Source organism: Glossina fuscipes, unplaced genomic scaffold (assembly GCF_014805625.2).
Source record: "Glossina fuscipes isolate IAEA_lab_2018 unplaced genomic scaffold, Yale_Gfus_2 61398, whole genome shotgun sequence".
In the NCBI taxonomy this organism is placed as follows: domain Eukaryota; kingdom Metazoa; phylum Arthropoda; class Insecta; order Diptera; family Glossinidae; genus Glossina; species Glossina fuscipes.
The window spans coordinates 36,112-60,446 of record NW_024003613.1 but is presented as its reverse complement, the minus strand read 5'-3'; the positions used below and the strand labels follow the sequence as shown (position 1 = coordinate 60,446).

Genomic DNA, 24,335 nt, shown 5'->3' with positions numbered 1-24,335 from the left:
GACATTTTTAATGCTATAGATTTTCAGAATAAAATATATAGACGGGAACATATATGCATTAATAAATGAACTAAACAATTTTTCTTATTTTGATCAGATAAAATACCTTTGAGTTAATTTTTTAAATTGATAACTACTTATTCTTTATATTATACAAATATCTTGAAGATAAATTCAATTTAAAATTTATGTTTTTTTTTTAAATAATACATCATATTATACACTTGTATGTACGTGTAGACATTTTACTTTACCTAAATGTTGTATAAATCTTTAAATAAAATATCTTTGTTTACATATGTTTATATTTTAATTTTATTTACATGTTTGTTGCGATCGTTATTTAAAATTTTGTATATTTACAATTAAATCTAATTATAATTACAAATTTCTATTAGTTGCATTGGTTTGCACGATGTCATATATTCGCTTAGAACTTTCTTTAAAAATTGACTGAAAGAGATGTTCAATTTTGAAACGATGTTCATAAATTACAGAAGCGACTAAAAAATTAGTCTGGCAATAGATCTTATATCTCCAGTTTGTTTATTATTTTCACTTGTACGTATGTACACAATTAAATGTAGGTAATGCATATATAATAATATAATGCATATACTGGCATATGTTTGTATATTCATGTTTAACAAACGCTTTATATTAATTTAAATACATACGGGTACTTATACATATTCAAATTACACATAAGTTTGAAAAGATCTTAATCACAATTAATATTGCTTTGCCATGTTTTATTTTTTTAATTCATTTATGCTAATACGAACGGCGTACATATTTTCTTCATTAAAGTTGCTTAAAAATGAACAAGTGCAATCGATTATTGGACTATAGTGTCAAAAATTTTTTGGGAAAGGAATGTATGTCAGGCTTAGGATAGCAAATAATTTATAAAGTTTCGTCCAATAGATCACACCTTAAAATTAAAATTGTGCAGCGCAATTAAAGTGCTATATTGGGCGATCTATTAGGCCGCCCGATATACGCTTTGGGAGTCCAATTTCAATTGACAACTAGCTGAAGGAACTAGGGGATTTAGATTTTGAATACAAAAAACGGTATTAACTAACACTAAATTCTTATGCTTTAGGTAACCAAAAAATATTCTGCCGACGTTTACGACGATAAAATGAAATGAATATTTATAATATTCTATAAATTTATTTCTTCAAATCGCACTCTATAACTTTTTTACCGCACCAACTTCATTGCATCTTCTTCTAACACCTTACAATTGTATTCACAACGCATATGTTTTAGAACAAAGGTAGATGTAGAAAACACATGCATTTTTTATCGGGAATGATAAGAGACGGTATAAAATACACTACCTCCTTCTTAAATGTATACCTGATGCAATCGTAAGAAACAAAAACGGAGCGATCGAACGTTCGTTGGCTAAAATTGCACAAAGTGTGGATAATAGGAATCGACGATTACATTTGTGGTTACCTCTTACAACTTACAAATATATAGGTATACATAATATTCTTTTCTGAGTGAAAAAAGAAACCTACATTAACAGTATCTTTGGCTTCAAAATTTAACAAATGAAAAGCGTTGCAAAATTTTGCCCCAAGAAATAAATCAGCATCGCCATCAGTATAAGAAGCATACAGTGTGAAATTAAATATTTCAAAATTCATAACGCTGATTGACAATTGCATTTGAAATTGGATTCAGGCGAGCAAATTCGAGTCGACAATGAAATGGTCACACATCATCGAGATCAATAATAGATGAACGATCGTTATCATCTCGATCGTATAAGTGTCACTGATCTATATGCATTCCAGGAGATTTTCGCTGCAATTCATCGACAGATCCAATGGAGCTACCGTTATGTTGCACCTCGAGACCGTTCACCATATTTTCTATGCTTTTCAATTCCGTTGGTGAATTAGTTCGCTTTAGCAGAGACGGTGGTGTAGTTGGTGACATTGAAATTGGCCGAGTAGGAGGCGAGTGAGATGAGGCACGAGGTCGAGGGCTAGAGCTAAGGCTACGGGGTCCATTTTCAGCACTTACGGTTCCGCTTATGTTGGGGCAATCTGACGAGTTGGTTCCAGTACGGTTTGAATTCGACCCTGGTGTTACAGCATCAAACGCGGATCCTAAACTGCCGGGTAAACTATATGGTGAAAATCGATGACCCTTAAGATTTTGTAATGGAGACGCTGGTGCATGTCCTGAGTAGTGACCAAATAAGGCAGGGTGCTGAGCAGCCAAGGCAAGTTGAGCATTAAAAAGTAGGCCGGGATTGAGCCCGGTAGGATTCATAGCTGTTGCTGGATTGTGGAGCAATCCTAAATGGGGGGGCGGGTAAAGAGCGTGGGGATAGAGATAAGGCAATAAATGCGGTGATGGATGTATAGGCGGGCCAACTGATATATTTGGTGCAGGATATGAAGCTGCACTATTTAGTCCAGTCGTTCCCTCCTTTGGACTACCCGATGATGTTGGTCTAAATGCTCCACCTGTACTACCACCTATACTTTCAGAACAACTTGAATCACTGCCGTCGCGTTCAACTTCATCTGATTGTAGCCGCCGTCGAAGAGCATCCTCAGTGTTATGATCGCCCGCACTGGCCAAGTGGTTGAACCAAGCTGCAAGGGCTTTGAATTGATTAGAAAATCTTATTCAATTAAGAGGGATTGCAAAGGGTAGACATTTTACTTATGCATATAAATAATTTCACTTTCATTACACTTACTCGAATGTTGGTGGGCGTGCATCTGTTGTAACGAATGACTTAAAGGCAGTAATGGGCTTTGAGGAGGTCCTACTACATCTAATAATTTGTCTTCCTCATCTTGTTGATTGTCGTGCAAAACTGCATGTGGGTGTAAGTGGTGCGGCGGCCGGCCTGTGTGTCCTAAATGCAGAGGGGCTCGTGTGCTACTGACATGAGTGGGATTAAGTTTATCCGAATCGGACCCGCGATTGGACATTAAAGCTTGCCTGTAACAACAGTTGGTACAAATAAGATGATTAGAATATCCAAGTGTTGTAGAAGAATAAAATAACTTTGTTCACACACACACACACACACACGATATACTTTCTTTATATTGACTGATACATATAAAAAAATAAATTAGTGGAAAAAATTTTATTGGTTCTCGCCGAAACTTTTAACCCACCACTTTTCTTCTAATAAGGATTAAAAAAAAAAAAAAAGTACATTTCGATTCTCTATAACATTGGGCGGATGTGGCTGATCTTACTCATTTTTGTAGAATATACTTAAAAGTTTTCATCGTATATCTATTGTAATTTACGAATAATGCATAAAAAAATCCAAAAAGCAGAGATCTTCTTAATTTATGTAATCGTGCCCTCTACGTACTTAGCCGACTTTCAATACTGCATGCAAAAATTTGTGATGTTTTCCACAAATTCGAACGTAATATCTTCAGACGCAAAAGTATTTGCCACAGAGCGCAAACTAATAGGGAAACGGATAGATGGACAAACTAACACACGGGCATGCTTACGGAGATTTCGAATTTGACGTTACTCAATAATAAGCATATCTCTGAAGCTGACTTCTGAACGGTATAAAAGTTTTGACAAAAAATGTAACTTTTACGTAATGTAACATTTGTAAAAACATTATAAGATCGCCCCAGATATTATGCGTGGAAGTTGTTATAGTTTCATCCGCCAATTGTTTTTTGCTTTTGAAAACCAAAGAATTCTCAATTTACATGGTTGGGTAAGTATGTTCTTTGACTGATTTTGCTCGTTTTCAATACGATCTCGCAAACTAGTCTTTCTGCGAATTTGAGGCCGATAGATTCATTTTTGCGGCCGGGGCAATGTCTTACCACAGACATCGATTTCACGGACAGACAAACAAACGCATATTTTTAAATCGATTCAGAATTTGTTAGTGAGCAAGAATACATACACTTTATGCGATTTTCGAGGCCTTTCCCTATGTGTGCAAACGTTCTGATAAAATTAGTACAACCCCATCCTTCGGCAAGTATACGAAGATACGTTCTTAGCTTTTGCATCGCGTTGAAAAAGTTAGGTATAACATTTTGCTCACTGCATTTATTAGGCTAAGATATACTCGTCAGGGATTCTACACTACACTTTGTAAGTTGTTTCTCGACGCCGAGTCAGATGGGTTTTGTTTATAAGCCAAAAATATTCGCGCAAGATAGATTATTATCTGGTTGTTCTATCTAAGCTTGTCGGGCTTACTTTCAACTTTGTTATTATAAAATTCTGAATCCGTTGTTGCAAATCTAGCAGCCGCATAAATTGATATATAAAACTAGAGCTTGGTACGGTCTTGAAGTAAGGTCTAGTTCGTTCCACGTTTGACCTAAGAAAAAAAAATGTGAATTTATAATGTTGAAAGTTAGATCATATCTTTAACTTGATAGTTGCTAAAAAGCTAAGCCATTCAGAAATTCTATGTACAGATGGTCTCGCGCGGTCGACTGGGGGACCCACCCGCAATTTCAAATTTAACTGCAATAAGAATGTAGGTTTCCTCTTTATTTTTTCCTACGTGCACACACATGTTTTTAATATTAGAACCAACGTTGTCGTATACATGCAACTTTTTATCGAAATGCGTCCATTTAGGAATTGCGAAAGGTGAAAATTTAAGATAAAAAGTTGGCATTTCACAATGTGGATTCACTTGAATGGTTAGTTTAGTAAAGGGCAGTGATCCACCCATTTATAGGCCCAAAATCGACTACAGCAACTTGGAAAAGGCCAAAAATATGTATTTCTTGTGAAGTTACGCTGAGATGAGACGTCTTTTCTAGATATTTTACTTGATAGCAGAAACATCTCTAAGAATTAATTTTTGGATTGTTTTGAACGAACTATCTCTTTTTAATTAGATAGAGATAGAAGCGTGGATTAAAAATATGACTTCCTAAAAGTTTGATTACATAGACTGTACTCAATTTTTTTTGAATTGGATAGAGGATGCATTTGTGAATATATCGACAGCAGAATGGAATTCACGTCTCAACAACATAACCTTAAAACGCTAAACTGTTGGTTCGAATAGACGCAAAAAATTATTACGAATGTGGAAAAGGTAACGAAAAGAACAGAGCGATGTTACAACTCCATTAAAGATAGCGTAATAATTATGTTGGTGGTCCTATATGTTGATTTAGTATAAAATATTTTTGTGTATATTTTTTTTTTTGTGTATATTTTATGTATATAATATGTATATTTTCTTAAGTGTATATTAAAAATCTATAAATCTATATAAATAGAAAAGCAACTGTTTATTTGTTCCAAACCTATAAACTGACAACGTTCTTTCCTGGTTGATCTGAAAGTTTGACACAACATTGCATTCTTTAAGGGATTGCAATTCCTAATTCAATTGGCGTTTACAATCGACATTAACAAAATATATGGTTGATCATTAGAATTGTGAGCGGCTGCGTCTTCTAGAGTCTGGAAAACAGTCAATCTTTATATCTGCGCAGAGAATGGACCAACGAAAAATATTGTATACCCATAAGCACTGCTAAATTAGAAGCAGTTGGTTTTCTGGTCTTATTTTTTCATTTAAGTAGACCGAGCTACAGCGACGTGTCTGTGGGTATAGTTACTTACAAATACAAATTATTTTTATGCAACGATAATATCTCATTTACCCGAATGACATAAAAAAGTCTAAGTGACAGTATAAAAACTATTCAATTGGCGTAAATTGGAGTGCATATGAAACGGCAACTAGTCTAATTTTAATTGTGGGGATATTATGATCGATCAACTTAATTTTTCCACGGAATTGCTAAGTGATGTTGAGAAATTTCAGTGCGAAATTTTTCAGGAATAGTTCCAAGAAATCGTAGATTTTGAGAAATATATAATTACATTTTCGTTTTTTCTCGACGTTATTAGAATTTTTTTGCTTCTTTTGAAGGTATTTGGGGTGGTTTTCGCCTTTAATCTCGTCGGTTTGTCAACTCCAAAACAATGCGCTAAATTGACGCTTTTTGGTATATGCGAATATAATTCACCCGTATCTCGAGATATGGAAAAAGCTAGAGGAAACTTGGGCCTTTAAATTGTAGTCTTTTCACATAATTAATATTCATTGAAAATTTCTAAAACTTTATGTTTTATAAGTATTTTTGAAGCTTAAAAATTGGAAAGCGTGATTTGGTGAGTCTATGTAAAATAAAATTTTTAGTCAAAAGGGATAACTTGTTTGTTATTATCAAGCTTCACGCGATTGTTCTACGTAGGGTTCAATAGGATTGAAATTGCCGCCCTATAAAACTGATTGGTACTTCATCGTATTTGTGTTTGCCTTCGTTCTGCGAAAGTTTCCTTTAAAATTTCTTTTAAAGTTTCTTTTCTTACTGAAACTATTCACTTCATTTCTTTGGTCTCATATTCCAACGCGTCCAGATTCGCGAAACGATTATATTTTCATTGCATATTTGTTCTGAAGTAAAGAAGATTATTTAGCATTTACGGCAATACAAATTCGGGTAAAAAGTTCCGCTCTAATAAAAATAACTGTCGTTAACACGAAGGGTAAACGGCCGCATCTTTTTGATAATTTTGTTGGAATGGAAGGCAAAGTGAGAAAAAAGTAATATTTGAGAGTGTTGTTAAGCACATCTTATTTCTCCTAATTTTTTTTCCTATTTTGTTTTCTTTACACTTCGTTTTTCTTGCGACTGTCGAATATTTAAATTAAAAAATTCAATATTCGATTAGCATTATGCAAATTTTTCGTAATAAAAAATGTTTAAATCACTAATTCGAAACCCTTTCTGCGTAGTGATCTTCAAAATATTATTTTAAAATTATTGTAAACAATTCGAATGAAAAGAATGATTGCCGTAGTTTGTTTTATGAGCCTTTTTAAAAATTATACTTCGAGAAAAATGCTTTTAAAGTATTGAAATACGTCAAGGACATGTTTTTTTATTTCAACAATTTTCAACCTCAACGCAGTGGAACTGCCCACTGAAGTTGAAAAATTGTTACCCATTCTCTTTCCTCGAAGATGTTACGTTACAAAATACCATTTTTGTCGCATCTGTCAATGATAAAATCGTCAGTTTTATATTTCACGTGTTACGTAATGGCAAAGAAAATGGCCCAAAAATGTATAATTCAATAGTCGAATTCATAATCGACGCCTAAAATTTCATCTCAAATTTGTAATTTCTTGGCAAAAGCACTGAAAACTTTCCAATTGCTGTCGTTCCGATTAAGTTTTGTTGATCTAACTCTGTTTGGGAATTTTTTTATATGAAGATAAATACTTTTTAAAATCGTAATGTTAGTGTATTAGAAAATTTGGTGATCATCAATAAAGATTTTAGGCTGCGATTTTGCACCGGGGATTCATTTGCCGTAGGCACACCTTTCGGAGCGTTTAGGAAAATTTTAAACAATAAGCTTCCTCTAGGTGGAGAGTTCTTTCCTACACATGTTAAAAAGTTCAAAGCGTCTACAAAAGTCGACAAAAAATAGAATTATTTTCTAAAAAAATTGGAGGTGTTTTCCTGCTTAAATCACTTGCCTCAAACAAATTCACATTAATAACGGTTCACTATTTATTCATATTTATCTTTTCGTTAATCACACGCAATCTCCCACAATTATGGCGTCATCAAAAAAATGTTTTTTTTTTTTTTTTTTAATTTATAATAAAAACTAAACGCAAAATATCTCAACGTATATTCACCTTTATTTTAGATATTGGTTCATGCCATTTTTATATAAAAACGCTTTCAAATAAACGACCATCTTTGAACTTTTTTAAAAATTTAATTGTGCAACACAAATTTTTCCCACTTTTCCACATTTGTCTGTTCTTATTTCAGCGCACGAATAATCTTGGTCATTGGTTAGGATCACCAAAGGGTACTAGTTTCTTGGAGTAAGCAAATACTTGAATATAACCATAAAATAAAAAGAGTTTTATTGCAAGTTTACAGATGCATTTTTCAAAATTATACAATCGTTGGACTTTTCTCGTAAAAAATTGATGATGCCACAAGATGAATTGCACGTTGCCAAGTTTTGTTAAAAATATATACCTTCTTAGCCGAAATCATTTAGTTCGTATCAAAAAAAATCAGTAATCATGCTTCTGTAGCTTTCTGCTTTAATGGTAACTGCAATGCCATTTTTATGTTCAAAATTGACATTTTCAGCCCACAAACCACGCCCAAAATTTGTTTCTTTTTACACCAGATGTGTTTTCTTTACACTAAAGGGGCAATAAAATTTATTTACGAAGTCATTTAATCAAATATGAGTTTCATCTCACATGCGCGGAACGCAACTGTGACTTCATTGTTTAGTAATAAATTTTACCTTTTCCTGTATTCTGTACAACTATGTATGATTTGTACTCCATACGTAATGGTAAGAAAAAATTTAATGGAAATCTTAATCAAAAGTGTATTTTATTTAGGTTTCCTTTCGGTACCATAAAATCGATGAGCCTATATAATATATTTTCTTGTTTTTATCGATGTTTTACTTTCGTAATTTACTTTAATTTCTATAATTTTACGATTAGTTTTTAATGTTTACTTTACCATCCCTATCGATTCAAACTTTAATTTGGTAATCGTGTCTTATTATATGTTTTTAAAGTACGTAGTTCTTATTTTTATGACAAAAATCATATAAAAACGTTGGATTTGTGGAATAGTTTTTTGTATTAACTCTGAAATGCTTTAATATATTATTGTGTTTTTCCTTTGGGACTTGAATATATTTATGAAAGCGTTTGCTCGAATATTGGTCTAAACTTCAAATATTTGGTTTCACTACTTAAGCGCACGGTTCTAAAACACATTCGAAATATTAAACTTTTATCCAATGCATTCTTTGTAAGACATTAATTTGTCACGTGTTCATTGGATATGTGCGTATATTATGCTTTTGAAATGGACATCTCCCTAGTTTACTATACATTGTTAATATTCTACATTTGGCATCCCAACCATAGGTATTGATTGGTTTATCGGGATTGTGTAAACTACAATAGTTCTCTCTGCTAAAAACATAAAACTTACCGGACTCGTTATGGAATACTCTCATTTATGTATGTAATTGCTTCGTCGGTTACTAATTCTTTGAATATTATTTACTTTTAGACGTAAGCAAGTGTTGAATGTATATAAAGTTACTTAACATACGTAATTCGAAATGAGCGTTTTAAAGATTCATCATTACATATAAGCTAAAAAGTATATTTAATTGAGATTAAAAACAATAGTTCTATCGAGTTTTTATAAAGCGGATTTTCAAAAAAAAATGGAAGTAAATAAAATAATATTGTGTTAATAAAGCTATATATGCAACCCTTTTCGTCTTTCTATATGTCCTTTGAACATACGATAATATTAGTAATAAGAACAGCCAAAGCTAATAATAATTCTGTGGTTTTGAGGCCTTCGTACTTGGTTTTGTTGTCCTGGCGACGATGACAATGCACTTTACTTTCGATCAACCCGCGAAATCTGTTATTATCACCACATGTAAAAGCGAAAATTTCAAAAGGTTAAGAATTTTTTTTGAAAGGGGTAAAGGAAAATATGAAAAGGTAATTTTTATGAAAGAGTCAAAGTGAAATCATGAAAAACATGCACTAATTGATGCTTTTTGCTGATACATATTTATACTTTAAATGTCGCCTTCTGCAAACATAATGGCGAAAATATGTAAGTAATATGAGTTTAGGTTGAAATAGCAACGCATTTTAAAAGTTAAAAGGTCTCTAGGCTAAATTAACTCCACTCGAATAAAAGTGTTGAGAGACAGAAAAAGTAAGAGGAAGCATATTAAGTAAGTTTAGAGGACCCCTGTTCTCAGCATTGATTGCTTACCACAGCTGCTACAACAATAGAGCATCTAAAAGCCGATTGTGTGAAAATATAAAAGCACCCGAGGGCGTTAGTTGACAAAACGTTTATTTTCTTAATAAACTGGATATTTCAATTGAAATGTAAAAAAAATCTCTTTTACTATTGAAAGACTGTGAGCGTACGAAAGCGTTTTAAAAGTAATTCAAGACGATGTGTTTGTTTGATCAGCAAACATTTAAGTGATGAACGAGAATATATAAGCGTGAGGAACAATAAAGAGGGTGTGTGTAAAAATTACGAATTCCGTGATGAAGTAAACAAAATAACACCGAAATTAAGGCATTACAAATTACAGGGCAACGTTTATAATACATAATCTCTCAATACCAGCATTAGGTTTTTATTAAACAAAGTAACATTAAAAAGCAGGCTTTTAAGGCGGTACAGAAGAACTAATATCTATTACGCTTTTATTATTTGGGAGGAATTGAATTTAGGGTGGTCGACAAGCTTAAATTGATTTCGGATAAAATTACCGTTGAGATAGATTTATACATTTATCTGCGTGTATATCTATGTGAACGGGAATGTACCATATACTTTTTTATATTTTTTCGGAAACGTTTTTCTAATTTCTTGGCAATTGCACTTTGGCAATTTAATGACAGAACTCGAAAATATGCATATGTGCTTCGTCTTTCAAAAACACAAACTTTGACAATAAAAGGAAAGGACGCTTTAGTATATGATTAGCAAAATCATTTTCCCATCAAATAAGAAAACATAAATGATAATAGCCCGATTCGTTTGTAGCATCTCATAATGTTAACATGAAATAGAAATCTAACTGGATATCTTTGCCCGTTTGCCATCTACTATGGGAGATCTAAAATTTACAAGAAGTTGACACTTTGTACAGATAACTTTTTAACAAATTGCTTTAGTGTTTAAGTTAATCGAGGTGTATGAAAAAAGAAAATTTAGAAAAATCTCAATTTGGTATAAACTTGCTGGATTAATTTAAATGTTTAGAATTAAGTTGACCCTACTCGATCAATAGCTGAGTAAAACATTTTCCATATTTTGTTTGTCGACTTAAGTAAATCGAAGAATGTCTAACCTTCATCTCAGAGCCGTCGAAATTATCGTGATTCACTGCGACATTATCTGGTCAAAGAAAGTGACGGTGCAATGTCTGAAATAATATTTCAAATAAAGTTTGCAATTATTTGTAATATTTTCAAAAATTATCGTTAATTGGTTTGAAATGGTTTCTTTGAACCAATCTTACGTTTCATTTTGCTAGAATAACGCATATGAGAGCGGTGAAAAAAAGATTTTTGGTCAATAACACATTGCCACTTAAGAAAACTTAATTAAAATATAAACCTTTCACAGAAGTGAATTTTTTGGGTGGCAATATAAAAATATGTAATGTCAAACAAACCTTAACAGCACGTTGGGATTTCTAAACCATCCAAATGTTGAGATTAGATGACTACTGGGTTTTTTACTACATACATGACATCCAAACGAAATTAGTTTGCGTTCTGCCATGAAGAATTGTAAAATTTGCCAAGGCAAAGTGATTGATTGATTTAAATTTCGGATTTCAATAAGCAACTATGGATTTTCTCAGCTAGAGATCAAAAATTTCATTGAAAGATATATCAAGATAATTATAACCGATTTTATTGTCGTCTGCAGTTTAATAAATTCAAAATATTCTCTAACTTTGTGAAATAAATCAATCAAGAAAACTACTAATGGCGCTAGACGAATATGAAATACTTATCATCTCAAATATATTTTTCTACCTGCAGGAATATTGATAAGCATATCTTTTCCATTTTTATTTTATCACATTAAATGCTGGTTCATGCTGAATCGTTTTAATGTTCAGTTTAAAATGCTTTGGAAGAATGAGTCCTATCTTTAAATGCGATCTGCGGACACTAGGAGACAATGACTCTGTAAAAATTAATTTCTCTCTCTCATTTCTATAGTTTAGAGGAGAACACGGGATAAACTATTGGTCATTACTACCTCAATTTGAGATCCCGCTTTAATCAAAATTATAAATGCTTTGAGAGGTCTCTGACACGTACTTCTTGGTATTGCAAACAGATTGATATTGTTTTTATATTTCATTTTTCGATAGTAAGCATAAAAATGCTTTTTAATAGATAACTTCGGAAATTTGATTCTAATGTAAAGCTTAATACTTAAATTTAAAGACATTATGCTATTTGTGCATTTGAAGCAATTAGGGTTGTTTTTGGTTAACTCTCATAATATCTACTTATTTTAGTAGAAAGTAAAATTACCATGTGTGTGTGTGTTGCAAAGTTGATAAATCAATCACATCTAAGAGAAGTTTCCATGAGCATAAATCGAAGCATTGTACTTTTTGTGACAAAGTCAAGGGGATATAGTTAAAGGAAGATAAAACAATATAAAACTATGTGCCACCAAAAAGCACGGGGGTTGCTATGTTATAAATGTATATTGTTATTAAGACGATATCTTGGGTTATTGTGAATAACAATTTTAGATTAAAATGAGTTTATAAGATGTGAGTTAATAATGTACATGTGTACTAATATCCAGGTCTTCTTGTCTATCTTGCTTCTGAAAAAAATTAAAACTACGAATTGAAAAATTTCATCATTTTGGTAAGTTAAACATATTCCTTCAGCAGAATTTGTTCGAAGTAAATATATTAATTGATTCACTTTAGTGATACTCACTTTTTTTCACGTTTGCCAGCACCTGTGTCTCGAAATCCCTTTGCAAAAGGATTGTTGTCGATTTTTAACTGAGTTATCTATAGAAAAGAAATAATATAAAAAATATCATAACTAAAACGAAGTGTATATCAACGTATATTTGTTTGTGTTAACACTGAATAAAAGAGTACATGGCATTGTCAGTGAGGTAATAAACATACCTTTTCATTTTGATATGCAGTCACAGCTATAAATTCCGTCTCTTTGAAGACGTACGTTCTAAATGTAGAATACGGTAGTTTTAGAATATCATTTGCGCGCACCAAATGAAAACGTGGTTGATATTTATGCATAGAATTGAGTATCGTCTGTAATGATGATAAAGCGAAAAGTTATTTTAGAATGTATCAAACTCCGCCGTATTTTTCCTGTCAGTTATCATATGCAAAAGTTCTTGTAGGAAATGTGCAGCAAGGCGTACTTATGTAATGGGAATAACTGGTGTCAGTATATGTTTCGTAGTTGTTTGGTTGGACAGTTTTTGCGAATAGTGAAGTCAAATCAGGACTTTGTGATGTAGTCACTCCAAATGCAACTAAAAAAGACCACCCACTGCATATGGTCTGTTTCGCAGTCTATCTTTGTTTAATATTCTGTTTGTTGGCATGTCCGTATATTTATGGGAGATGAAGTTATTGTGTGGCACATTTGCTATTAAATGTGATGTGTAGCCAAACTTGTATTTAGCTCTCTGTATTGCTATATGCGCACATATGTTAATGTGTGCTGTCATCGGTTATTTTGGTTTCTCAATAAAAAGGGAAAAATATCTCTTAGTTAGAGGCTTAAGTTTTGTATTCGATTGAGATTATCGTAAATATAAATTTGAATATAATTTTTCTTAACCGTGAAGACCTCACATCGAGCAAATCAAGCTTAGTTCATCAAAGAGGATGTTGTTATGGTTATTGTTTAAATTAAAACACATTTTAATTACCATTATTTTTAAGTCTGCGGCACGACAAAAGCTAAAACCTTCTTCGTTATAAATTATATTTTGCCAGAGTCTATTGGTTTTATAGAAAGTCATAAGCACACTTCATATGAACAAAAGGTTTGTAGCAACGGAATTGTAGGAAACGTTTCAAATGAAAAGACTAAAAGAACTTACAGAAACAAGGAGAAATTATATCTGCATCCGAATCCGCCTGAGTGGCCGAGTAGGCAAGAGTCTTGACTAGCAACGCAATGATCGTGGGTTCAAATCTCAAGTGCGGTAGAGTTTTTAATAAAGCCGAAAGCCTTAGATGCTAGTGCTTTAAGAGTTTAGTCTTAAAATTTATTCTTTGGCTAAAATTATAATAATAATAATAATAATAACAATATCTTCATCCGAATCTGTCAATAAGTTTCTTACACACAGCAGTAGATTGATTTTCATATGGAAAGTCGGCCCTTCTACACGAAATTTTAAAGTCACAATTGTGTGACGGCAGACGCACTTATCACGTCAACTTCGTTACTCTCGATAATATGACTTGTTGTTTATGGTGTCTCCTATACCTATTTCTATGACAAATCTAATGTAGTATATGTTGTGGATTAAACTGGAGAAAATTGGGAAATATAAAGGAGGTTTTTGTTTATTTTAGAGAACATTGCATTTCTCTTAAAGTGGCTATGAGTGTATACGAGAAGCTTAAGGTTTAAGGTTTAAATTGTCTATAAGATACTCAAACGTTTATTAAAATAAATGTAAAAGCAGAGATTTAAATAAGTCGTGGTTTATTTACAATAAAGGTAAAATAATTTTAACTTTTCCAAGAAATTTTATAATTTGCAGAATTTTAAAAGATCGGATACCAATCAATACATTTTAAATAAATATTTTTTGTTAATTGTGCTTTGATTTTCTCAATTTGTTGATATTACAAAAGATGCGTGTCGGCTGACCCGTCAGGCAACTGCTGCCTCTTCAGCAAGTGCTGTCGTGACGAAAGTTTCCTAACTTGCTATCAAACCAATACGCAAGAAGGGTAATTCCATTAATCCTGCTAACTGCCACCCAACTACAATCTGTTCTACAATAACCAAACCTATGAAAGTTATGGTTAATTGTCACCTTGCAAGATGTCTACAATTCAACTATCTGATTAGCGACAGATAACGTGGCTTTTGCCAAAACCGGTCTCTTGAATACAGAAATACCCCAAAGGCTCTGTTCTTTCTCCTTCCGTCAATGATGTTCTACGCGTGGCCGAAAGCCCTATTTACTTATTTGCGGATGACACCACATTGTGTCGCCCATAGAATTTCACCAAAAAGTCAGGCAGCGTCGATATACACAAAAAACACTGCATTGTTAGTAGTACAATAAATCAAGTCCTTATAAAAATAGCAGAGCGGTGTCGGGCTATTTGTGTAAACTTTGATGGTACCAAACAGTGCTATCTCTTATCTCATGCGGGGGGCAAAGAACAACCTCTCTACTTTGGTAGTGTCAATGTAGAAGAATCGGCAATCCTTAACGCTCTACACATTGCAAAACGATGTTCTTTGAACAGAATATATGAGTGCCGAAAGACGCAGTCAACAGCTTAGGTTTTTTAAAGCGTTGCAAAAAATACTTTACTGCGATCGATATAGTTACCATTTACATCGCCTACATCCGTGCAAAATTAGAGCTTAATTCGCATGTATGGACAGGACTTTCTTAACTTTACTTGGAGCTATTCGACCGCATAAAATGAAAAGCTAAGACACTTATATGCGACGGGAGTATGTTCAAAACTCTCAATATGCTTGAAAGTGTTCTACAGAGATAAACCACCAATTAAATCCATTAATGGGACATTATAATTTTTCGTGGCTTCGCACTCGTCCTGGAATTGCTTGCGTATCATACGGCACGCTACTATGAAGGCCATTTTGGAACCATCTATTAGTAAATGTGTTTCTTACGCTTTCAAGTTCCGATCTTTCACAACTCTTTACTTATAATCCTTCTTCCCACAATTGTGCCTGCACGTTTAAGGGACGTTCCTGAGTGGTTGATCATATATATATATATATATATATAAGAAAAAAAATTAGTAAATAAACAAACATGTTATGCTAAATGAAAGTAGGAGCAATTTCGCCTTTTAGTACATACACATGGGCCTTCACAAACAATCAGTCCTATATATGTCCTATCTAATTATATAGGGCCTTTTATGATATTAGATAAAATCACTTCTTCAACATGATAATAACGAACCATTTACGACAATTGAAAATTGAAGTGAAATAAATTATGTGTTACAACCATAAGATAATCTTCATCTGATTACCAAAAATCATTTACTAAATTCTTACATTAAGAACGAGGTTTCAATTAAATTGTCACTAAAACTGGCACCCATTTCGTCTGTCACATTAAATTGTTTTCAATTTAAGCAAAATGTTTAATTTATTATATTTCCACACTTTCATACAGAGGTTTTGTATGTAATCAACTACGAAATCACAGTCCTTCCATACAACACCATCACGTCTCTTTGATTGCAGTCTTCAAAGCAATTTACTCGTTATATCTGAAGTGAGTGCGACAAAACAAGTATAAATTGGAGGAACGGAGAACATAAAATTATTGCAAAAAGAAATCAATTGATCAACTTAAATAAGATCCTAAAGAAACCAAGATCACCAAGACATCAATGTTGTCAACAGCGACTGTAACAAGAAGAATAATTGTCCGACATTTGGTAAAAAGTATGCGAAGCGCTGAAGAGAAATAAATTATGTGACAATATTTTAACGATGACGACAAAAACGTATCAATCGGAAAAAGTCGATTTAAAATCGGACAAAATAAAGTAAAGCTGTAAAAACAAGCATTGGGTTGACACAAAAGTAATCAACGCGCTGCGATCGAGCCATTCACGCATGTTGGCGCAACAATTAATAAAATGTATATCATTGTGATTACAAAAGCTTACTATGCTGGTAAATTTGTGTTTGTCATTGTAACCGCCAACATTAACACCGTTAACAGCATGAGTTCCTCACATAGGCACTTTACGAAATTGTCGATCCATTTTTGGCAACTCGAATGGTGGACTAATAAAAACAAAAAAGGGTAAAGGAACAGATTTATTCTGTAACCAGAACGTGATAAAATGTTGAAAAATAAACTTCTTTCTGTGACTAATCAAGTCATTTTCTTATTAAACTGCAGATATTATTGTAAGCAACAAATTAGTTTTTCATTGGTGAAAGAGATTGATGGCGAGAAATCAATGTTATTTGTCAAAGATATTTAAGCATTCTATTGCAGATTATTAAGACAAGTCTATCAAACGCTTTGTTTTTGTTCGTTTTCGCTCTCCTTCAAAACAAAAATTTAGAATTATGTCTGCACACGGCAATAAGCATATTTTATTTAATTTTTTGAATATATAAAAATATAATAAATATATTTAAAACCTCATGTTTCACTGACAATCGATTACTGGTCTTACAACTATAGAACATATATTGAAATACAATTTTGCTATGATCACGATTTAAAGATCTTAAGCCGATAGCAGACTTTTTAAATGAATAGTAACTTTGCACACGACATTACAAGCTAGTCACGTTTTTGCATGCGTCGATCCAGCAATTGCAAATAAGCGGCAAGTGTTCAGAACATGTAAAAATTAGTTTCATCTATGCACCTAAAATTGTATATATTAGCCTATATATGTATGAAAGTATTTGAAAATATATGTGAAAAATATTCATGCATATAAATGCAGGTGCTTATGCCTTAATTTAATTCAGGCGTGACGTATAGTTGAAAGGGACTATTTTTTGTAGGTATAACTAACAAAAATCTAGAACATTTGAAAATATAATAAAGGATATGGATCGTTCAAATTTCCATTAATATTATTTCTATTCGATTTATTATACAGTATATTAACGCTTCATTTACTTGATTTGTCTGCAACACATTTTGCTTGTAATTTTTATGCTGTTCCTATTATACTAATTATGGGAGTTAGATAATATTGTTTAAACGGACAGCTGCAGAGCGTTTTATTATAATTTAATCTCTTGTAAAAATATATTCAGATACAAGTACACATAATTGTATTTACCTCGTAGGCCTGGATATCTGTTTATATGTGTATATACAATTGTATAAAAAAATATGAATGTAAATAGGAGGATGCCTTTTAATGCATTACAGAACGTACGTTTCTTCAGAGCGGTTAATTGCACATATAACTATCTCAAAGAGTTCAAAAAGTTTGTGATGATTATTTTTGTCTACTTTTGTTTGATTTGAAGTTTTTCTTATAAAGGCAATTTTTAAAAATCATCATATTTGTCACGTGCTTCGACAACATCAAAATATATTGCATGTGATTGTCGCATTAATGCAGGGATGACCACCTAGATGATAGTCGCATGCAATCTGCCCTGTTTGAGTAACATGAATTTTTAGCCGGTCCGATAAAAGTGTTTGGTGCGACAACAGCAGTGACTAACCCAAAGTGTAATTATTATACACTATACTACATGAACCGAGTCGAGTTAAATTTATCTACAACGCTTCACCATTTCATCCGTATGTTTGTGCTCTAAACCTTTGGAAAATATCGTACGGTAGCTGTTGGACTTGGACATTAATCGATAAAGGTTGAGTATTTTTTCATGTTTTAAGGCGAGCCATTAAGTGATTGTTACCTTGTTGTGTATTCCATATGTTTGTATGCCTTGCATACTATCGTATGAATGCGTGCCTGTGTGGTGAGATGAATGTGGCAAGTCGCACCGTTCAGATAAATCGCTACGAGTAGGTAACCATTTAAATAATATCTGCTCTTATTAGAGATTCTCAATGAAAAATTGTATTCATGACAATTTAAGTGTTGGCGAAAGCGTTTGCATTGTATTGCTAGGTGACTGAAGGCGCGTTTGCGCTGCTGTTAAAATGTCGCAATTAGTTAAGGACAAATATAATTATTTTCTTTGATTGAACCTTAGAGTTCATATCTTTACTAAGATAATAAGATAGATATTTCCTTTAATTTACAACAATAAGCGGCTGTTCTGGAAGCTTCCGTTTCGGAGGCTCATGATTATTATAAGTTGCTCGTGATTATTGTCAGTGTAATCAATAAAACGTTTAGGCATTCTTAATAAAAATCAATTCTTCTCTGTTTTGAGAAATACACTGCAATCATGATAAAATTTGTAGTTAAAATTGAATAAAACAGGTTTTCAAAATATGTATTTTTGTGCAGTCCTTCCTGGTCTTTCATTCTATATTGTTGCATATGTATGCATTTAGATTTGAAGTACATTTTGGATACCCCTCTCCTCTTCGTTAGCGTTCAAAGAAATTAAATATATACGGCAAAAATTAATGCACAAGTTTGACTTTCGCTCCTCAAGAGCGAAAGCAAAACTTTCGTTACTATATCATGTGCTCGTGTGCCATTTTCAAACATTTGAATATATAGTCAAGGACATAAGTGTACATGCATCCATGAATTTTTCAATATTATAATTATGAATAAATATTCAGAAAAAAGATAGAATAGATAAAAGCATCCATATGCCTTAATTATCATAACTAATCCTTTAAAATTGTTGAAGTAAAATGAAAAGTACAGTTATTTTTATTTCTTTGGCCTTTTTTCAAAGATTGTGACTCACATTTGCATACCCTATACACTTATGATAATGTTATGTCAAATTTAGTCGGATATACGGACTTTAGATAGCCCACTATTGTACATCATTATATCAATTGATTCAAAATCACTTCCTGATGTATTTATGTACGTTCGTCCATATGATGTTTTTACACCTAATCTTATAATCAACCTAGAGAACGTAATTTTTCAGATATTCCGATGAAATTTGGCATACTGAGACTTTTTCAAATGATTCCGAACGGTATCGCAAATCGGTTGAATCAAATCGCTTCTACGATATCTTCGCATATAACATACTATTTCTAAAAAGCCGATAGCCTGTGTTGCTAGTGCTCAATGTCTCTTTTTTTAGTCTAAGAATTCAATTCATTAGTCTAAAATTAAAATAATAATAATAATAATAAAAATTCATTATATAAATAAAGTTTTCTGGTCTTTAACATTGCCCTACAAAATTTGCAACAAATAATATTTTAGTGCACTAAAAGAGCATGCAAAATTTTAATAGAATGAACCATTTTTCGAACGTCCCCCTATACAGACGTCCTTACAAAAAATAAGCCATTGTATGAGAAGAATGCGAAAATTTATGATGAAAGTTTGTCCAAAATAGTGGCTATTCACATAAATTTGCAGAAAAATTATGTAAGTCGAAATGCGCGGGCTACTTTGCATAACTCCTGAATTTCAAGTCTTAGAATTACAGCTGTAGTTGTGAGATAAGACTCTCCAGTGCAATCGATATGCCTTTTCAAAAAATTAAAATTTTTTTCTTTCTATTACCGCTATCGGTGATTTTCTCAAAAAAAAAAAAAAAATTGGAAAACCATCTACTCCGAAGGGTTACGAGATCTGAAAATGAATTCAATTCGTTTACCGGAAATCTCACGTCTTCTTCAGTTTAGTACATTCTTAAGTTCTTCCCGTAAAGGCTAAAATGTTATAGCATGTATCGAATCGATAGGGGGAAGTCATACACTTTCACCATTTGTGGTTAATCGCTTGGTCTAGTAGTAACTATGACATTTATTTGAATAAAAGTATAGTATATGGAAATAGTTTGTTGTTATGATTAGCTACGTTCATCGCCGTAAGAATATTTGCAAACTTTATTTATATGCTATAGTAAGTTTACAAAGATCAAATTTAAGCATTGAAGAAGTCAATAGTACGAAAATGAACTAACTTTTCGTAACGTGAGATCTGTGTAATACATTTACAACATATAACTTGAAAATGCGTTAGTAATCGTATATCGTATCTAATATATCTCCCATTTTAAAAGTATGTCGCTACAGATATAAATACGTATTAAATACAAAAATGTGCTCGATACTCATAATATGCATTTTAACGTATTTTTGAAAGCTGTAATTTGTAACGCAGTAACCTAGGTTTAATACTTCTATTCGTCTACCTGTGAGGAGAAGAAGTCTGATTTTCTATCATCTTTTCTTTGCCTTTGGTCAACATGTACCATCCCTAGTGCAAAACACGGATATTTAGCAAAATTTTTAATACATACTGTACAGCAGGAGTTGATATGTTGATTTGATTTGTATAGGATTCGTTATCGAATCCTTTCTTGAATTTTCAATAAAAACTAGTAAGAATATAGAAGTAATTGGGCAAGGCCTTTAGGCGCCACTTCGCCTAATAAAGTCTTTCACTCATTTTCTTAACAATACACCAAAAATTATACATTATATTTTCATGTAATTGTATAATTTTCATTCAAGCCCGTATATTGGAGTTTCTTCAAAACATCGACTAACGTGAACCAGATTTAGCCAACTTAATTTACTTCTCAAAGATTTTATAATTTTTCAAGTTGCTTTCGTCATAATGACTAATTTATTAGAGACTAATTTTTATCATAAAATATTAAAAATTGAATCTCTTTGGAATAAAAAAGGTTTATTTTACACTGTAATCCTGGCGGATGTAATTACGTGGTTTGAAATGTATAAAATTAATTTTTATGTCAAATTGTTAATATGAAAGAATTTTCATCAAGAAGTATCGGGCTAGACCGACCCTACACCACATTGTCTAACACAATTCTTATTTTTGCTTCAAAACGCAGAAATTATACCCTGTTTTTATATGAATTTACTATTATGGAACAATATGTTAAAAATCACACCTCTTTGCAAATAGAGTGTTACTTTCCGTAAGAGTGGTTTTGCCCAAAATTATGGTATGTATTCAAAGTTGAGTATAGTTAATTTTTGCATTAAACTACTGTTATCGATTAATAAAATAATCGAACTTAGAGTTTTCGGCCTAAAAAGTAAAAATTTTCGTGTAAATCTGTATATGGGGTATAATCTAAAAATAGGTTTACGTTCTCCACATTTTGTAAAGTTAATTTCTATAGAAAATTACTATTACGGATTAGCTTTCATCGTAACATATTAAAACGTAAACGTTTCTGCCCTTAAAAACGAAAGTTTTCGTAAAAATCCTTGTAGGCTGTAGGATCTGAAAATAGAGAGAGATGGTCCAAATTTGGTACAGTTAATTTTTTTTATCGCAAATTATTAATCATCATGAAACATTGAAAATTAGGCGTTCTCGTCATATGAGCTTCAGTTTTCGTTATATGAGACGCGGTTCCAAAAATTTCTCGAGCCGGTCTAAACTTTTCGTATCATTTTAGAATGCTGATATATTATTATTTAGCCACTTATTTGAGAAATTTTGAGAATTGCAATTTTTTTGCATATAACAGCTTTTCAAAATAGGGCGTAATATGTGGAGTGATCGAACAATAGAACCGATCCAAAAAATTTTCAAAGTCGTTAGTTCTTGAGTTAAAACACGTCAGTTTACCATATCTCATCAAAACATCTCAAGAATTTTGACCTGGAGGCTAAACACAACTTTGCATGGATAAACATCAGATGAACGTAGAGGAACACAGACAGGTGGACAGAAAGGTTTAGATCGATTCAGGAAAAGATTCTCAGTCGCTAGGTATAATAAAAAGTGGGTCTGCCTTAAGCGCTTCTTCGTCTTACATACGTCCGCGAAAACTTAGTATGCCTTGTGCCACAAGTGGTGTTGGGTATACGGGTTCACTTTTCCGATTAAACGCAAAAGTTTCGTGAAATTTCTCCATCCAATCCAAAGTTTTCACACTAATTTAGTATGTCGAAATACTATTACTAAGGCATATTTCTAGGGTAAATTTGAACATAACACTATTTTTACGTCCTATCACTTCTGGTACAGGGTGTATTAAGTTTGTTCTGATATATGTAACATCCACAAGGGCTTCAGGTACATCCAACTTTTATTATACTGATCGATTTAAAATACGATTTGGCCGTCCGTGCATGTATTTTCGCGTTTAACCTAAAGGCCGGAATTTTTGAGATATTTTCATGAAAGTTGGTACACTGAAGTGCTTTGACTCAAGGAGGAACGCTATTGGAAATAGTTTCGATCGGTCAGTTTTTTTCAGTATCTCCCACATAATGGCTTATTTTGAAAAGTCGTTATATGGAAAAAAGTTGCAAATTTTAAAAATTTTTCGACAAAACTCGCTTCGTAGTAATATTTCTGTATTCTTAATTGGTATAAAAAATTTTGTTCGGCTAGGAAAACTTTTTGTCCCCCTCTCATATAACCGTTTCTGCGCAAATTGAATCTTTGTTTGGTAAAAAGATATCAGTTACAGTATTTCACGGTAAAAATGGGTTCATAATAGTAAGTTAACAATCTAGTCAACCTTATCGACGTAGGTCTCTTTTCTCGATGCCACCATATATAAGAATTCACAGGAAATTTTAACCCTTATATGTCAAAAAGGCATGTTTTGTGTTAATGTTTTATGATGAACATTTGTTCATCAAAGTAATTTGACATAAAAATTAAGTGGACCAAATTTGATTCGCTTGGGTCCATTTCTTGGATCCCACTCCATATAAAATGTTTCGTACAGAGTAAGCCTTCGAGAAAAGCGTTTAATTTTTAATATTTTATAATAAAAATTGGCCTATAGTAGCAATTTACCGAAAAATTTTAGATCCCAACTGACAGAGGAATTGTCATGAAAAGCAAACCCTTGTATGTATGAGCATTATACGGCAAGTGGTCGAAAAAGGGGTCTGGTCGGAATCATTTCCAATAGCGTTCGTCGTTGAGTCAAAGTACATCATTGTACCAAATTTCATCAAAATATCTTAGAAATTAAGGCTTGCAGGTCGAATGCAAGGATATATGGCCGTACATCAGACAGACTTGCGACAAGCTTAGAATCATTTCTTGAATCGGTCGATCGATAAAAGGTATGTCTACCCTAAGTCCTTCTGGTGGTTACACATGTCCGTAAGGAGTTTAAAAATAAGGCATGATATAATACCTTATTGAATTTTCAAAAAAAAAAACAACATTTTTATATCTCTTTGTTTAATGGCTGTTGGATAATCATAATGAAATGTGGAAAATATTTCGCATCGAAAACTTTGGTTAATGTTTAATATTCACTAAATAAAAAGAGTTTTTGTAAAAATAAAAAATTTTCATTATTTTTAAAAATTTGAGTAAAGTTCGAAGCTGATATATTATAAAATGTGGATCGAAACAGTTTATTCAAAACCAAAATATACTTTATATGCGCTCTTTTTCTACATACAAATAAAATTTTTAACTTGAAATACTTGATTACTTTGCATACAAAAACATGACAATAATTGTGACGAAAGGCCAAAAACAAAAGAAAACCGCAGGCGCCAACAAAAATCAGCTATTTAGTTGAGCGAACAGAAAACGTCGACATATTCACTAAATCTGCTTAGCTGTGCGGATGTGAAACCTATAGCGAACTCTTTTCTTCTATCTGCTAAACTTAAATCTTAACTGGAAATTGTCGGACATATATACATTAATTTGAAGAGAAGCACTAATGCACCCTACGATTTTTGCCCGAAATAGCTGCCGTTTAAAAAGTTTAAAAAGAATTCTTCATAGGATGTCACGTCGAAGAATGAAAAGTGATGATGTGTGTTTGTGTGAGTATAAAGCAACTAATGTTAAAT

At 32.5% G+C, this 24,335-nt stretch overlaps 1 protein-coding gene across 1 annotated transcript in view; it reads right to left on the bottom strand.

Annotated features, from left to right (window-relative positions):
- Window positions 1–330: 330 nt before the first annotated feature.
- The window catches only part of LOC119643602 (optomotor-blind protein), a 46,947-nt gene continuing 22,942 nt past the window's right edge, over window positions 331–24,335 (bottom strand). The window contains exons 3-6 of the mRNA XM_038042981.1: window positions 12,817–12,963; window positions 12,617–12,693; window positions 2,735–2,982; window positions 331–2,636 (exon numbers count right to left, since the gene is read on the bottom strand). Coding sequence (XP_037898909.1) covers window positions 1,792–2,636; window positions 2,735–2,982; window positions 12,617–12,693; window positions 12,817–12,963 — 1,317 coding nt within the window. The 3' untranslated portion in view covers window positions 331–1,791. The remainder of the gene's footprint in view (window positions 2,637–2,734; window positions 2,983–12,616; window positions 12,694–12,816; window positions 12,964–24,335) is intronic.